Consider the following 19,025-nt stretch of genomic DNA (forward strand, 5'->3'; position numbering starts at 1 on the left):
TTTAGGCCCTGGTTTATCCATACTTTTCTTTTTTTTGAGATAGGGTCTTTCTCTGGCACCCTGCATAGAGTGCAGTGGCATCATGATAGGTCACTGCAGCCTCAAACTCGTGGGCTCAAGCAATCCTCCTGCCTCAGCCTCCCAAGGAGCTGGGATTACAGGCATTAACTACTATGTCCAGCCTATCCATCCCTTTTTATTACAAGTCTCATACTTTATAATCACTCACATTTAACTTTCTTAAACAAGTACCCTCATTCTTCAAGTTGCTATAAGCAGTGGAGTTGGCCTCTCAACTCTTACTTATCAACAGTAAGTTTCTATTTACAGTTTGCACAATTGCAGTGATCTGGATATTAAGGGTCATTCTTAGATATCCAAAATTTTCCATATATATATTAATATGGTATATTTATCACATGTACATTCTAAGGTCTCTGAATTTTTTATGATCATTATAAGGCAACAAAGATCTCTCACAGCTTTTCTGACAGACTAGGACTTGGCTGACAAATGTCATGGGGTGGACACTTAGGATTGGTACCTTTATTCATGTGTTTTCCTTGGTCCTAATCATTTAATGGCTTCTTGTTGACACAAACCAAGCTTACTAGCACAAAATCCAAGCCATGCATTATTAAGTTAGAGCTAACATGTGAAACATAGTCTGTCACATTCCAAAGCTTATGCTCTTAAACACATTACTGCCTTACATTTATATTATTAAAACTGATCAAATTATAATTTTCTTAAACTTTGTAAAATTAAAGTATTTTCATGGTTATCGTAATGCCCTTCCTTACAATTTCATTGTGCAAAATGTACCTAGGAGTAATTGGACTTTCACAAAAATACATACATTTATTGAAATATGATTTAATCTGCTGTCCTAACATGATAATGTTAAGCAGTCACCATGCAAAATGATAAAAGTTTCTGAGTATTCAATAAACCTAAAGTTAAAAAAAAAATGGGTTTCAAAATTTATTCCTCTTAGTAATTAATTGTTTATGTTTAGATATGATATTAAAAGCAAAAGTGGGTATACAAAAGATTATCTAGTGTATCCAAAAGGTGATGCATGTTATAAATTTGTGTTCGTTACTCTGATTCTGCTTATGTTTTGCTTATCAGGCACTGATACCTTAAGTCCTTCAAATAACCATGAGAAAATATCCTCTCGTAAAGTTGGTACAATAACGCGGACTTCCAACAAAATAAATGTAAGTGCTTGTATTTAACACAATATATTTATTTTTCAATCTTGCAGTGTACTTTTTTCATTTTCATGATCACATGCTAATGGATAAAATCTTGGCTTGATCAATGTCGTTAAGAACGAATACCTTATCTCACCTAGCATGTAACCTAGGGTGATGTTTTCCTGATTTGATTTTAATTAATTCTCTTAGAAATAAAATCCAGTAAAATAAAGTGCTTTCAGAGTTGCGTTAATGTGAAAGGTAATCTGTTTGAAAAGTTTGTTTGGGATTCATATGATTTTGTGAATTTCATTGAGGTGAAATTAAAGATCAACGTGTAGTTGAAAGAACCAGTGACATAAATATAACCTTTGGTTTGTTTTTAACACTGGATCTTAACATCTATTGAATGCTTGTGTCTGTTGCTGTTTTATTAAATTAGATAAAATTGGATTTTTATCCATAACATCATAGTGTATAAACATATATTATGCTGTTATAATTGAAATCATAAGGTTTTTAGCTGATATGGTTGGATGGTAAACCCAGAATGCAACCATAAACAATCTAAAAGTTCATGGGGTTTTTTTTTTCCCTGTAACCCAACACAGTTTAGATTGTAAATTGTGATTGCTTAATATTTGATGAATGAATAAATCAACTGATTCTTATGCTGTTTCTTAAAATATAATTTTCTTCCTTAATATAATTGGGTAGTGTATATATGCTTCTGGATCTATGTTTGAATGATCAGAAGTTGGTAATTTATTTCCCCCATTTGAGTTTTGATTAAAATGCTTCTAATGGAATTTGTAAATTAATAAGAAATGGGATGTAAAACTGTAGAAGCATCGTGGGAAGAAGAAAGAGCTGTACATTAAAATGCACTTGCTTGTGCTTTATAGTATCCTTACTTTAAGTTTTCTTTATAGCAATTGATCAATTTTGCAGAAGAGAGTGTTTGCGACTTACTTAATACAGAAGCACAGCCTTGTAAAGAAAAGAAAATTAATAGAAGGAAGTCTCAAGGAACCAAGTGTACACACAAACCTAAAAAGAATCCGGTAAGCAGATGTTTAAATATATAATGAAGAGTAGAAGTGATATATTTCTTTGTTTTATGATTAGGAAAATATAGAAACAAAATGGTTTCCAGTTAACACTGGGCCAAGATTATTAAAATCATCTTATTCTATAGTAGAATGATCCATAGAGGTTATACACTCAGCTGTTAATTACCTACAGGACATCTTCTGCATCTTCTTCCTGTTTGTGTTGCGTATGTCCTGCACAGTAAATAATGAGCACTCAAACAAACGGGAAGTTGATGCTCATCTTTTACTCTAATCTAATATCTCAACCTTTTGGGAATCCTCTGATATTTTAGACAGGGATGAGTGTGCCATCTGCTATTTGTTGAACTTCTCTTCCTGCTGCTGAATTACTTTCCTACGTGTAAGAAAATTTTGGAAACCAGCTTTCAGTCTTCCTTAATACTTTTAGTCATCTGAGGTGCCATCACCAGGCCTGTGCTTATAGCCAGTCTAGCACCTTAACCTAGTTCCTTCCCCTCCCCACTAAGGTGACCTGAAGCCACCTGCTCAATCCCTCTGCCATTTCTACAACGTGTTCCTACCTAACACCTTCCCACTTGTATTTGTGCACACGTATATAGCTCATTCTCTGACCTCAACATCCTGTCCCTCCATCCTGCTCATTCTGAATGTGTGGGTTCTGCACTAAGACTAACCCTCCAGCCCTCTGTTTACACTCTCAAGCTTTCAGATACCCCTTAGGTTCACGCTGCTTTCTTCATCTTGGACTGCATTTAATGTTTTAAACAACTCTTGTCAGGAATCTCAGCGCTGTAGCCCTTCTCATCATTCCAGCTTATCCATCCCACAGAATTTCCACTCTATCCCGTCTAACATCGCTGCTGGGGAGCCTGACAGGTGTGGGGGTGGTGCTACTACACATTCAGTGTTTCAGATGCTATCCGAAGTCTGGCCTGATTTCTCTCCACTTTGCCATTTCGCTTTAATTATTTTCCCAGGTATATAGTAACTTTGTTACTAAAATTCAGTGCATACTGTTAAGTCCTGTTCTCACTTGGTATCTCAGCAGCATACGACATAATCAAACACTCCTTTACAGTCGCTGTTAAAGGTTTATCTTCCCCTCATCCTTCAGTGTGTGTGTGTTCCCCAGAATTCTTCTCTTTGCCCTTCTAAACTGTTTATTTTCTGGGTGATTTCATATGCAGTGTGGTTAGTGACCAAATTTGGAGACCACATCTTCCTGACCTATAAATATATGTTCAGCTGCCTACTAGACATCTCTTCTTAAACCATCCTATAAGCCCTTCAAAATCGACATTTCCAAAACTAAACTTATCGATTTCAGCACCCCACACACACCACCTAAAACATTCCATAAACTTCCCACTCCTTCCATGAAATAAAAATGACCACTTTGCTTGGTTGAATGACACTGATCTTGAGTCATTAAATCCGGAAGAAACTGGGTATTTTCCCGATTTAGTTCCTTTTTTTAAGTCACATACTCTTTTTGATAAAATGAAAGATCCGCTTTCTGAAAAACTACACACATTTTTAAATATGTGTACAACTTATTGCATTAGAAATTGACTTCATATATTTAAAAGAAACTGTTAGATTGTATTCCTATTAATATAATAAATGGCCGGGAAGTTCAAGAAGGATTGAACATTAAGTTGCCTCAACTCTTCCAAGGACTCTGCTGAATTACTATAATTTATGTCATAAAAGGAACAGACATAGAATAGCAATGAGGAGAGGAAGGGAATGTGGAGGGGTATTAAGCAACAGATGACGACAGCCTTCAGTGAATTTCTAGAAGACAAAGCAGATGGGAGCATGTTGACAGATAAAAGAGGTGGAAAGATTTACAGCTCGGATGTGCTAGGAGGGAGCTAGAGAGGAGCTGGGAACCAGCCTGCTTGTGGGAATCCCAGGAGACCCTGGGCCCAGGATTGGCAGGTACGATGGATGGTGAGAGTGAGATGTGGTACTAAAAACAAGAAAGATTAATTGAAGTCCTATATATGGGACAGTTTGCACCAGTTGGCATGCTACCCCCCGCCCCATGCTCAGAACAGATGTTGTCATCTAGGTTAAAGCCCTCATCCTGGCATTTGGAAGATCCCACAGTCTTGACAGCCAGCTCTTGCCCTAAAGCAAAGCCTGACAGTTGACACTTCCCATTCTGCCCTGTCCTACTCTGCTCTGCACAGTTCCTAAGTAGAAACTTTCATGCAGGAAACAGAGTGAGCTGGAAAGCAGAGGATATGCATACCAATTTACCTAATCTTTTCTGAAATAAGAATTAGATGTCTGAGTAGAACCAATAGCATGAAAGAAAAAAAAAGTATTAATGAATTAAAAACTGACCCCAGAGAAATGGGTTATTCAAGGAATGGGAGAAAATGTGTGATATACTCTGATATACTGAGGTTTAAGAAAATATTATTTGCATGAAACTAAGAAGGGAATGCTATGAAAAAGGAACAGAGAAAAAGTAATTGCAAAAGTGTAAAATTTAGTCATTAGACTGGAGAATAGAATTAAGGAAAGTCTCCCAGAAGGGAGAGCAAAAGAAAGACTGGTAATATAAGGTATAAAAGACCAGTCTAGGAGACTTCATAGGAATTTTAGAAAGAGGAAGGAAAAAATAGAATGGAAAACTTACCCAACTAAGAAGATTTCCCAGCCTGGTGCAGTGGCTCATGCCTGTAATCCCAGCACTTTGGGAGGCTGAAGTGGGAGGATAGCTTGAGGCCAGGAGTTTGAGACCAGTCTGGGCAACGTAGTGAGAACTCGTCTCTATAAAAAATTAACCAGAAAAACCTGGCAGAGTATGGTGGCAAGTGCCTGTAGCCTTAGCTACTGGGGAGGCTCAGGTGGGAGGATCACTTGAGCCCAGGAATTTGAGGTTACAGCGAGCAATGATCATGCCACTGCACTCCAGTCTGGGTGACAGAGTGAGACCCTGCCTCTAAAAAACAGGGTCAAATAAAAAGACATACAAATTGCCAGCAGGTATATATAGGGAAGTGCCCAACAGCACTTGTCATCCGGGAAGTGTGAGTTAAGACCACAGTGAGGTATCACTTCACTAATAATAGAATGGCTGTTATCAAAACAGATGAAAGATAAGTGTTGGAGGCCAGGCATGGTGTCTCAGGCCTGTAATTCTAGCACTCTGGGAGGCGGAGGTGGGCGGATTGCTCGAGGTCAGGAGTTCGAAACCAGTCTGAGCAAGAACGAGACCCTGTCTCTGCTATAAATAGAAAGAAATTAATTGGCCAACTAATATATGTAGAGAAAAAAAAAATCAGCCGGGCATGGTGGCACATGCCTGTAGTCCCAGCTAATCAGGAGGCTGAGGCAGGAGGATCGCTTGAGTCCAGGAGTTTGAGGTTGCTGTGAGCTAGGCTGATGCCATGGCACTCACTCTAGCCTGGGCAACAAAGCAAGACTCTGTCTCAAAAATAATAATAATAATAATAATAATAATAATAATAAATGTTGGAAGGAAGGTGGAGAAAAGGGAACCCTTTGTACACTGTTGGTAGGAATGTAAACTGGTACAACCTATTTTGACAAAGTTAAATAAAAATAAAGAGCAGAATCTCTAAATAAAACATTTTATTTTGGAAAACAGATTTTGACTTCGGGGCATACACACAGATTGCAGTTGTCTTAAGTGTGCCCAAAGAACAAACAGAAAGTTGTTGGGGGTTTTATTAGAAAGAGAAATGTTATATATTGTTTTGACAGAAAACTCAATGCCACTAGGGAAGTTTTGGGGAGCTGCAAGATCTGATTGGCGAATGATAGCAGTAGATAAAATTAGTCTTATATAAGTCACAGCAGTTCATTTCAGCAGCTACTAGGTAAAACTTGTCTTAGGTTATAGCAGGTAATTTCAGCAGCTGGCTTGCAATATAATCCGTGCTTTGTGCCCCAAATCCTTTTCTCCACCCCATCTCTCAAATCATTTAGTTGGCAGTGACAAGATAACTCCGGTTCATAAAAATTTTCACAAGCCATTAGGAAAATGGTATGGAGGTTCCTTAAAAAATTGAAAATAAAACTGCCATATGATCCAGCCATACCAAATCTGAGTATATATCTGAAGAAAATGAAATCAGTATGTTGAAGAGATAGCTGCACTCCCATGTTGATTGCAGCATTAATCACAATAGCCGAGATGTGTACTCAACCTATGTGCCCATCAATACATGAATGAGTAAAGAAAATCTAGTATGTATGTAATGAGATACGATTGAGCCTTAAAAAAAGAAATCTTGTCATTGTGACAACATGGATGGACCTGAAGGACATTATACTAAGTGAAATAACTCAAACACAGAGAACCAACTGCAAGATCTCACATATACATGGAATCTAAAAAAGTCAAACTCAGCAAAGCAAAGAGTAGAACGGTTGTTGCCAGGGGAGCTGGTGGGTTGGGGGTTGAGGGATGGGGAGATGTTTATTAAAGGGTACAAAGTTTCAGGTTGAATGAATAAATTCTGGAGATGTATTGTGCAACCTGTTGACTAGGAATTGCTAAGGAATTCCATCTTCAGTGTTACCACAAAGTATGTGAGGCAATAGATGTGTTAATTAGTTTGATCTAATCATTTCAGAATGTTTATATATATCAGAATATCATGTACACTAATATATGTACATTTTGGTCAGTTACACAAATTCCATTTAAATTGATCAATCAAAACTGAATGTAATCAAGCTCCTAGATCTAGTTGGCAATTTATAGGACATAAACAGGGCATAGAGGAACGTAAAGACATACCATGACTGTGGTCAGCCAAGTCCAGAGTTGGGCTAATTCTGTCCAAGAGATGCCTCAGTTTGTTCACCAAATAAATGGCAAAGGAAATAAAAGAAGGAAAAGACTTAGGAGATACATCAACCAAATGGAATGTTTGGGGATTTTATTGGGGCTCTGATTTGAGCAATTGTAAAAAAAACATTTATGGGCCCCTTGGAGAAACTTAAACTCTGAGGAGCTATTAGGGAACATTGCTATCATTAGGGTTTTTTGTGTTTTGCCTAATTACATTTTTTACTTGGAACTCATTTTAGATAAGCATACTGTTCTAAGAAGTAATGCAGACAGGCCCCAAGTACCTTGTACCCAGTTCCCCTAATTGTGATATTGCAGAACCCCAGCACAGTGTTGCCACCGGAATATTGATAAGAGTCAAGACACAGAGGGCTCTTTTGTGGCCCTTTGGTAACTATATCCACTTCCCAGCAGAACCCCGCCTCAGCCCCTGGCGACCTGTGATCCCTCTCCATTTGTATAATTTTGTCATTTGGAAAATATTATAAAAATGGATTCACATGCTATGTAACTTTGAGACTGGCTTTTTTCACTTACCACAATTCTCTGGAGATCTGTCCAGGATGTCACATGTGTCAGTTCCTTTTTTGCTGAATCATACTTGTAAATGTCTTACAAAGAAAAAGCCTTTGACTCTTAGAAGACACTGCAGGATTTTCAGGGTCAGGCATGGTGGCTCATGCCTGTAATCCTAGCACTCTGGGAGGCTGAGGTAGGAGTATCGCTTGAGGGCAGGAGTTTGAGACTAACCTGAGCAACATAGTGAGAACCCGTCTCTACAAAAAAAAAAAGTAGCTGAGTGTGGTTGTGCATGCCTATAGTCCCAGATACTTGGGAGACTGAGGCAGGAGAATTGTCTGAGCCCAAGAGTTTGAGGTTACAGTGAGCTATGATGATGTCATTGCACTCTAGCCCAGGCAATCGAGCAAGACCCTGTCTCAAAAAAAGACACTGCTAGATTTTCTGATAATGTCTGTGATTTGCTTTGAAATAATCCAAGGGAAGGGGAGATAAATGAATCATGATTTGTATATGTTAGTAGTTGAAGTTAGTTGATAGGCTACATGAGTTTCAGTGAACTATTCTCTCTGTTTGGGGTAGGTTTGGAATTTTCATTTATACAAAGTAAATAAAGTATAGCACTATGAGCCCCTTAGGCAGAGAAAGCTGGCCACAAGAACTAAAAATGGAACCAGTAAATAAGTAAACAGCAAGAGTAGGGAAGTATGTACTTTATCATTATAAGCTTTCCTGTACAATTTGATTTGTTGCCATGTACATGAATTATTTGTAAATTTAAAGCCATTCTCTGAAAACAGTTTGTCTTAATTGTGCAAATAAGCCGAAAGACAAACATTTACTACTGTTTCATGACCTCCTTCACTGTGTGAGATGTGAGAAGTATCAGTGATTTGGGAGTAAATGGGGCTGCTTTAGAGTAATAGGTTCAGTTATCCTTTGCTCCAAGTCATAAGCCAGCCTAGCCACTTCTAGATCAAATGGCTCCCCCGAGGTTCCCATCATATATAGTGTCTTTTGTTTATTGCACTATAAGCAAAGCTTTTGCTGTATGGTAAATTCAAATTTTGGTGAGTTTCTGGTCTTTGCTGATATAATCTTCTTATGGGCAAGATCAGCACTGCTAGATATATTTTCAGGATGGACAGAACTGGGGTACTTTAATTATTATTGGGAGGGGCGGTGCTTCTATTGGCCCATGACCATGAAAAAACAGAATTTTAGTCTTTTAGTCATGTTTAGCAGAATTTATATAAGCTGAACTGTAATCTTTTTTCTTTGGTATTTATTTATTTATTCATATTTGTTGAGTAGCCACTATGTGCCTGTCACCACTGTAGGTGCAGGGGACACCTTGTATTATACAAACAAAAACTTCTAAAATCATGCTAAAAGGGAATTTTGTTTTCTTACCTATTAATCAAACTATTCTAGAGGTTATAACCTGATGATGTTAACCATGGTATATAATTGACCACATAAGGCCTATGTCCTGCGATAATACTAATATAATTTGATATTAAAAATTTAAAGTTTGTGAGGTAATAGATATGTTAATTAGCTTGATTTAGTTATTCCATGAAGAATACATACATACATCAAAACATCATGTTGCAGGCCAGGCGAGATAGGTCACACGTATAATCCTAGCACTCTAGGAGGCCGAGGAGGGAGTATTGCTCAAGATCAGGAGTTTGAAACCAACCTGAGCAAGAGTGAGACCCTGTCTCTACTGAAAATAGAAAGAAATTAATTGGCCAACTGAAAATATATAGAAAAATTAGCCGGGCATGGTGGCGCATGCCTGTAGTCCCAGCTACTCAGGAGGCCGAGGCAGGAGGATTGCTTGAGCCCAGGAGTTTGAGGTTGCTGTGAGCTAGGCTGATGCCATGGCACTCTAGCCCCGGCAACATAGCGAGACTCTGTCTCAAAAAAACAAAACAAAACATCATGTTGCTCACATAAATACATACAACTTTTGTTAATTAAAAAATTAAAATATTTTTCCTTATATCAATTCTCAAAGGAAGTAATGCAAAAGAATAAGAACAGCTAACACATAGCTCTTACTGTGGGTAAAGCCCTATGATAACCAGACCACAGGTGTTAATTCATTTAATGCTCCACTGCAGCTTTAGGTGATGATATGTGCTATTGTGATTCCTATTTTGCAGAGAAGGAAGTTGGGGTAACTTGCCTGAGATTATGAAGCAGTTAAATGGCAGAGTCAGGATTTAAACCCAAAGTGCCTGGCATCAGAGGCCAAATGTTTCTCTTCTGCATTTCATCTATGAACCCCAAGTTAGGACTTTTCCTTTCTCTTGGCTTCCACATCCATTGACCAAGCCAGCATTTTCCCAACTGTTCCATATAATGTCAACAGATGTTCCAGGGAAAAAAAACTTAATGGAAAAATATTTAACCCAGCATTTTCCTAATGTATATAGAGATTATTTATACTGAAGGCTTCTCAAAGAATTTAATGTTCGGTGTATATTGTAAATCACCAAGAGGAACATTTATCTTGTACAGTTCTAAAATTATTTTTCCATGGAATGTTTTGTTTTGTTTTGTTTTTACAGGATATCTATAGATATCTCTAGGAACACATAGTTCTGTGCCATTTCTGTACTCTAGAATCTCATCATTAGTTTCACCTAAATCTTCTGTGCTCCCCCAAATGATCTTTCTTAAATATGAGATCAAGTGTTGCTGCTCCCTAAGTCACCGTGCAGTGAGCCCTTACTGCTTTCATGTGGTCCCCTTGTACACAAGGGCTCTGTCTCCTTTGTCTTCTGCCACCCCTGCATGGGTCCACTGGCCATGCCCTGCTGCCTCACCTTGACCTCAAAGCCTGTGCCCTTCCCTTCTCCTTGAAAAGCCCTCTCCCCAGCCCCGCACTTGGCCAACAACAGTTCTCCCTTGTTTGATATTTGCCTTGGACAGTGCATTTTCTGTGGAGTGTGTCTTGAACCCCTCCTGCAGGCCACCTACCCATCTTCTCACTCTGTTAAGGTACATGTGGATTGTAAGTATTTGCCTTAGGCTGGGGGCTGCTCGAATACCACATCCTGTTTGTTTTTAGATCTCACACCTAGCAAGTTTTTATCTGGCATGCTGTGATTTTCTCAATAAGTGTTTGATGAATTCCACTTTCTGGAAGCATTAATTGTTAAAAACATTTTATGTTGACCTAAAGCCTGCTTCTCTCCCACATTTGATTGCTTTTGCTCATAACAGCCTTTTTAGTATGTCAGTATGTTTGAGTTTCCCTGAAGTCTCTTTCATTTGAAACTTTTTTTTTTAACATAGAACATTATTTCTCAATTGCTGTTATGGCACTCAGAATTGAATATAATACTATATCATTACTAAATATTATTACTAAAGCAGTTTTTAATTTGTATGGAAACCCATATGTTTTCTATTATTGTCAGACCTTTGTCCCCCCATCTTTTACTTGTGCTTGTTAAAATCTATGTCGTTTTGACTTGTTCATCTACTCTTGATTAACTTTTCTGTTGTTTGGATCAGTTCAGCTAACTTTGTGTTATTTTCACAATTTATGTACACACCTATTGTTTTTTCGCCCAGATCTAGGAACACAAAGCCATAACCTTGCATTGGTAACTCATGCCAGGTTAATCCTGAATCAGCATTACTACACCCTACTTTATATGCCTCGTGTCTTAACATCTGTGCGATTCTACAGCATCTATCTAATCTATTTTTTCCCTTCTCCAGCTCTTGTTTTGGCAAGTGCTCTGTGGAAATATAGAAAGCTACCGTCCAATTTATAATTTGCTCAACTTTTATTTATTTATTGCTTCATAATTTGACTTTGTGTAAGTTACCTAACTCCAGCCCCTGACTCAAATGCCTACAGTTTTAAATGGAATAACTTATCTTAAATTTTTCTGTAAGAATTATCTTTTAAATAAAATACTGTGTGAATGATGATTAGAGATGTTATAGAAGTTAAAGGGTCAAAATTGTACATGGTGCTACATCTTTCTCAATTGCAGTGTTTTAATACATTTTCTCAGGTTTTAAAAGGTTACAGAAAGAGGAAAGGAAGGAAAAAGAAAAGTGTTGAGAAATCTTTATATGGGGAAAGAGACATTGCTTCTAAGAAGCCCCTCCTAAGTCCCATTCCTGAGGTGCCTGAGGTCTCAGAGATGACACCTTCAGTTCCAAGCTTCCAAAGAATGTGTTCAGGTATCTTGTCCTTTTCCTGTTAGTTATATTTTATCTCTTCTCTTCACCCTGCTTGTTGCTATTTCACTTTTTCCCCTTTTTCCTACTCACTGCGTAAAGAGTACGTAAGTAAAAATAGCATGTTGCCATTTCCTCATGTTACCATGAAAATTTTAAGTGAAGGAAGCAGTCGTTTATAACTTTTAGGTAGCTTAAACCCTTTGCAGAGTCTGTTAAAAACTCTGAATCCTCTCCCCAGAAAAGTGAGACACAAGATTTTATGTATAATTTCAGGGGAAATAATTTCTGCTTATCCTGTTTTTTATGCTTTCTAAAGTATTTTGTTAAATTGAATTCCATTTGGTGATGTAGTCCATCATTTAAAGCAAAGAAAGTGATGGTTCAGTAATAGATATATGAGTTAAGGACAAAAATTTTAAAATTAAAAAAAGTCACCCCATGATGTTTCATTCAAGGTGGCATTACTAAGCATCTTCTAGAAATCATATTTGTAAATTGAGCTCAATGACCTTGAAGGTTTTGTTTATAAGTGAAGAGCAAGTCAGTTGATACCCTGGGTAGGTAAAAAATGGATTGGAGTTGCTTCTGGTTTGTAATGCCTGAGTTTTAAATGGACTGAATTATGCTGAAAATAATAAGGATATGTGTCCATTTGGCTTGTTGATTTTGTATAGAAACATTTTACAAATAGCTGCCTTTGTCAATCATCAGATATTTATAGCCTGCCTTGTATTTGCATATACTGCATAGGGTTAATAATAGACTCAAGGATGAATAAATGAGGTACATGCCACTATAGACTCTCGGCTTCTGCATACTTAATGTTAGGATAGTGCAAGAGTTTAAATAAACAACCACTTCACAGTTGCACACCTCAGGTCACACTCTTCTCCTGCCCTGCCTTTTCCACATACAATGGACCTTCCACCCTACCTCTTTTTAATTTGGTTGGTCTGATGTTGCTTGTCTTCTAAGAGTTCACTGTGCTGTCTGCCTTTCTAGGAAAAGTGTTCGTTAATGCACCTTTATCACCTGGTTTTGTGATGATCTCTTTTCTGTGTCCACTTCCTCACCTGAAATTGCAGTCTCCTTGAGAGTGCAAACAGTCTTTTCATTTTATCCCTAGTTCCTAACAGGAGTTTTCGAAAAGGTGTTTAAACAATGACTGTTGGTGTAACTTTCCACCTTGCATTCTATTAGAGAATTTCTTTTTAAAAATGCCTGAAGCGTTTTTTTAATCTCTAACCATTGCTATCACCTGCTACTTGGGTTTAAAGCAATTTGGTTCCTTCCTTCCTTTCTCTCTTTCCCTTCCTCCCTCCCTCCCTCTTCTTTACCTTCTCTACTCTAGTATGTTGAATTTTACAAAGCATACATAAATATTAATTTCTAAATAAGTATAAAGAACCCAATGTTTAAAGCTATATAAAAGCATAAAAGCATGTTGGTTGACACTAATTGTACCTGACCTATGTTAATCTGTGGCTTTACATGACATGATTTTAAATACCTTAATCATGGATATATTTACAAAGTGCAACCATATGTTTTGTATATCTTCCAGTTTTTATTTTGTTTAAAACACTTTTTATATTCATTTGACTGGCCACTTAAAAACATTATTATCTGAGATAACAAGAGAGTTGACATCTAATAGTACTGAGATTGAGAATCATAAAGCCTGGATTCATTTAAGCTGTGTTACTTACCAATCTGAAAAACCTTGATAATTTTTTTTTTAACCTATGATGTGCCTGAAAGACACGAAAGACTACCCATGGCGTATCTTCCTCAAGGGTAAAGTTAAGCAATGATTTAGGAATAAGGGGGAGATTTTTAGAATATTGAAACATGGCTCTACTTGAGAGTACAGTGTATTTATAGTAATTTTTAACAAAGGGCATGAGACCTTGAGTATCTTCGGGCGTGCCTTTTCAGCTACTAAGTCCTAAACTCTCCCAGAATTCCGAATTTTCTTTCTTCTGTTTCCAGAGATAAATTGATAGCAAGGTTGCCTATTTTCAGTTATTAATTTTTAGGGAAATGGGAAATGTTGCTGCCTCGTGCTACATAGATCTTGCAGTGTGTGAAGTATGTTAGAACAGAGGAAGCGATTTAAGATGCCGTTCTCCTGTTCATGGTCTGAGGTTATGTGCTTATTAATTCAAGTGTTAAATACCTGTTTTTGTAACTTGTGGGTTGGAGAACAGCTAAAAGAGGAGGACTCGGATGACAGATGGGGACGAGTACAGTGTAATAAGAGGTCTTGTGATTCTCAAAGCTTAAAACACAACACAATAGGGCACCTGTTTATTTAATAAAGGTAATGTTTATTTCCATTGTTAATTTTTAATTAGACTTTATTTATATGCCTCACAGATGATTTCAACTCAAATGGTAAACTTGAAGAACAACAGATGCCTCAAAATCTAGTTGAAAGAAAGAATCTTTTGCCTCAGAATCCAGAGGATTTGCATGTGAATCAAGGCTTTGGTAAACTTGATGTTTCTGAATTCTGCTCTTACATAATTCGTTCTTCATTGCTTGATAGTGCTGCTTCCGGTAAAGATCCAAATACAAATGCTATGGACGTTGATGAAAATGAAAATATTCCACAAGCAGAAAATAAGTTGGAAAATAAAAATAACCCCAGAACTGGGACTGACAGTCATGTTCCTTGTGCTTCTGTGACTGAAGAACACATCGAATCAGATAATCCAAAACCTGATTTTATCACTCAGGCTCAAGAATTTGCTGCTGCTGGTCAAAATGCGGGAAACCTTTGTCAAAGCTTTAAAATTTCAGAAGATATAAAGTGTGAAAAACAAGATGACTGCTTAGTAGCTGTGGAGGGAAAACTGCAGTGCAATCATTTAATGTCTGACTCACAGAAAGAATTTAATTGTTTAGAAGATGTCTTAATTGAAAATATGAAGGAATCTAAAAGCCAAAGTGAGGATTTGGGGAAAAAATCTATAAAAAGCAGTGTTACGAATTGTGGAGAAAGGAAACATAGAAGACGCTCTATGTGTTGTTCTGATGGTCAAAGTTTACATTTGGAAAAAAATGGAAATTACGAACCTTCCTGCAGCATGGGCAGCTCTGTAGAAATGAGTTTAGAAAATTCTGAACTGTGTAAAGATTTGTCTGATGCCATAGAGCAATCCTTCCAGAGAACAAATAGTGAAACCAGAGTGCGACGTAGCACACGGCTGCGGAAAGATTTGGAAGATGAAGGGCTTGTATGGGTTTTACTTCCATTTCCTTCCACTTCCCAAAACACCAAAAGGAAAACAATATGTACATTCGACAGAGAATTTGAAAGTACGGCTCCCAGAAAAGATACCATGTCCTCCGGACAAAAATCGTCTGTGGCACCCATCTCAGATAAAGAAAACATCCAGGGTCCTGCTGCTGATTCTTCTAATTTAACTGGCAAGAGGAGGAAGAGCTTTTGTACATCCACACTGGCAAATACTAAAACCACTACCCAGTCAAAACGCTACAGAAGAAGAACCTTTCTCAATGAGACAGAAGAAAGCTCTCTGAAGGACTTTGGACAGAATGGAGAACCAAAGCAGTGATTGACATTTCCTGCATAGCATTTGATGAGAGAGAAGGTAACCATCTATACTGAAAAGATTCATCTAGTTCCCATCCTTTGTTCAACTTCAATGTTTTAAAAGTTTCAAATAAATAAAATCATTTGAGTTGAACCTACTTTTAAGTAGAAATAAATTTCTTCATCATTCAAAAAGGAAATATTATATTAAATATGCTCTCCCCCCCATAGTAAATGTTTTATTACTGTTGTGCTTAAAGGATTGTTTTTATAACCAACGATGTCTCTGAATTTTTACAGACATATATTTTCTTAAGTACATACATTTTTAAGTACATATTTACCACTAAAGGTTTAGACTCTGTTGTAAAAAGCATCTTTTAGAATTGACGGATTTTTATCTGCGTAATATTTTGTTGCTATTTTTTACAAAAGACAAATGGATAGAATTAGTGGAACTTTATGAAATTGAAGGTAATATAAACTTAAAATGGGGTGGGATGTGTATTTTAATTATGGAAAAACTGGTTAAAAATTTTAACTAGGAGAAATGGAAATTACAAAACTTATTTTCCTTTTGGTTAAATTTAAGAGAAGCTTTGATGACTTGCTTTCTCTGTCTCAAATGACATTTTTTATTTTAATAGTTGAAATCAAATCTTAATCATGAGATTTCAAAAAATTTAATAACCAAAATTTTATAAATCTATCATTATAAATGAGTGTGTAGCTCTAAGGTAAAGCCGTTCTTTCCTTCAAAAAAGATTCCTATGTGCTTTGTTTGCCGTGTGTGGAAGGATTGTTTTTTCCTGAAAATATAACAGTTTAGTTAAAGATTGGACTCTCAGATAATTCTAATTAGTCACAGGTAATTTAGGATTTAATTCATGGTGTGCCATAAAAACATTTGAAAACCAGAAACTCAATTGAAGGGGCCCTGGAAAATTAGTTTACTAACATGAAACATGGTGGCAGGTCACTGATTTCTTTAACATGGCATTTTCCAGCAGCTCTGGCTTTTTATTTTGTAATACCTGGTATTGTCACTTGTCTAGGTTCCGTTAACCTTTTTGCGCTGCCTCCTATGACTATTTTGGTGATAGCGGTTTGAAAATCTAAATTGCCATATAGTCTGGAATTTGGGAATGTGTTATAAATCATTGTATCATTAAACAATTGTCTTGGAAATCCTTTAAATCATTAAACTCTCCCTCTCCCTGATAGCAGAAACATGTTAACAAATAGAGCTCTCTATAAATAACACAACAGGGAAGAAAGCTCCTGCTGAGCGGCCCATTTCCCCTGCTTAGATAGAGACTATTTGTTACCTTGTTGGCACCGGCAGGTCTGGAACTCCTGCTGCTAAAGACTAATGTATTTTACATTAACACTCAAAGTGATCCCTGATTTCTTCTGCTCAAGGGTGGATTGTTTTAAAAATTCTTTTATCTTTTACATGTAAATTATTTATGAACCTTTTTTTCCATTTATAGTTATGGGTTGGTGTGGTTGGTGAATCAGTACCATTGAAAAACAACCAACCAAAAAAACTAGTTAGCTTTTTAGTTTTGGTAATTTAAAAAGAAAAGAGAGAAAAAAAAGCAACTTTCAGAATCATAAGGGTTTTTAGAGGGTTTTTGGTTTTTAGAAATCTTTGCATTTCTTCTTTAACAAGAAGGCTAAAAACTATTGATTGTTATTTCACCTCCTTCCTACTGTCTGATGATATGTGATCCTGACTGTATATGAATTTTTACAATTTCACATGCTTTATTTCATTTATCAACAAGTGCTTAATATGAGAATGAGAGAGACATTGTGATCTGTGATTCTGGCTTGGTTTTTCGGATGTGAAATGGTTCTCACTTTGTAGCAGCAGTTACAAATGCAAACACGTTAATAGTTCTGTCGGTTTTCAAAATGTTTCATTATAAATATTTTGTTGATATTGGTAAATAACAAACAGGCAGTTTTCCGAAACAGAACATAACTGAAAAATCAAAGTGATTTAGATTGCCGTTTTATCCACCAATTCTCACTTGTATGAGATTTGTGGAAAGTTAGTAAGTTCTGTGTTTGATCATGCTGGTTTTGTATTGTTTTGTTTCTTTTCATTAATGGTTAAATCAAAAACTTGGTTTCCAATATTTTACAACCTTTTTTTCTGCAGTAACCAACCCTTGTTTTGCCTTAGAATTTCTCCTATGATGTAGATTCTTGATTGTTCCAGGAGATGGCAGCATGACATCTGAAGTTTTTCCTTGCCTGTGCGTCCCCTAAAAGGCTGGGCAGCTCTTAATTGCTGTTGCCTTTGCTTCCCTCTATTTTTACTCATTTTTATTACAAAAATAATATGTGGCTATTGAAAAAATTTTAAAAAACCAGAGAACTGTACAAAATTTAAAAGTAGAAGAAATAGGACAAAATATCTTCCTTTTTTCACCCCAGGAAAACATTGAGCCAAACCTTCCTCTCCCTGGTTTACTGTGTATAAACTCTTAACTGGCATAGCTCTTCCCACCCCTTCCGGTATAAACCTGAGTATACAGTCTTGTTGTTTTCTAACAGGATCACTCTGTGTGCCATTCTGCAACTTGATTTTTAAAATTTTTTTTTATTATTCAACAAAATACGCCACGAGTATCCTGCAATCTTATTTTGGAAAGCCCTGTGCTACCTTGGTGCCTCAGTCCCTGAAGTGAAACTGAGCACTTTCGATATCTGTCAGGACAGTAGCCATTTCCGTAATGATGGATTTGAGTTGTCTCCAACTCTTTCTATGGAAAATTACAGCAATATATTTTACAGCAAATATAAAGCCACACTGGGCTTGTTGAAAATGTCTAAGATAAATTCCTTGAAATTAAAAGAAAATGGTTAAATTCTCTTCTGTATTTTTAACTGGCAGATCCCACTTACAAACGGTTTTGCATTCTTGCCTTCTTTCTGCTGCTCATCCTCTCCTGTCACTTAATGCCACTTTGTTTCCACCTCCTTTGGCTGCCTCATCTTCCACATAAGCCACAGACCTGAGGGCAAGTCTTAGACCTGGCATAACAGGAGAAAAGGATTAATAATGCCTGGCTCATGCTTTAGATTCAGAGAGCTATTTTATTTTATTTTGTCTAGTTTATCAAGACATAATTAGCCTACAGTAAAGTTCACTTTTTTTTAAGTGCACAGTTTGAATTTTGGCAAATGTATACAGTCATGTAACCAGTGCTACAGTTAAGGACATTTCCATCACCTCAAAATAAGTTTCCTCCTGCCTCTTTGCAGTCAGTTCCCTCTCCCAACCCCTGCCCTTCACAACTGCTGATCTGATCTGATTTGTGTTACATCATTATAGTTCTGCCTTTTTCAGAATGTCATATAAATGAAATCATACAATAAAAATCCTTTTGTGACTGGCTTTTTTTAACTTAGCATAATGCTTTTGAGATTCCTCTATTTTGCATGTTTTAAGTTGTTGATACCTGCTTATTGCTGAGTAGTATTCCATTCTATACATGTGCCAGTTTATCCATTCACCATTTGATGGATATTTGGATTGTGTCTGGTTTTTGGCTATTACAAATAAAGCTGCTATAAATATTCACATATGGATC

General features: G+C 36.8%; 1 protein-coding gene across 5 annotated transcripts in view; it reads left to right on the plus strand.

Moving 5' to 3' along the window:
• CDCA2 (cell division cycle associated 2) overlaps positions 1 to 15,575 on the plus strand; it is a 33,532-nt gene extending 17,957 nt beyond the window's left edge. For all 5 annotated transcript variants that reach the window (XM_020282622.2, XM_020282621.2, XM_075997333.1 and 2 more), the window contains 4 exons: positions 1,135 to 1,223; positions 2,135 to 2,266; positions 11,684 to 11,855; positions 14,235 to 15,575. In XM_020282622.2, coding sequence (XP_020138211.2) covers positions 1,135 to 1,223; positions 2,135 to 2,266; positions 11,684 to 11,855; positions 14,235 to 15,439 — 1,598 coding nt within the window. In that variant the 3' untranslated portion in view covers positions 15,440 to 15,575. The remainder of the gene's footprint in view (positions 1 to 1,134; positions 1,224 to 2,134; positions 2,267 to 11,683; positions 11,856 to 14,234) is intronic.
• Positions 15,576 to 19,025: the final 3,450 nt, after the last annotated feature.

Source organism: Microcebus murinus, chromosome 24 (genome assembly GCF_040939455.1).
Source record: "Microcebus murinus isolate Inina chromosome 24, M.murinus_Inina_mat1.0, whole genome shotgun sequence".
Taxonomy (NCBI): Eukaryota; Metazoa; Chordata; class Mammalia; order Primates; family Cheirogaleidae; genus Microcebus; species Microcebus murinus.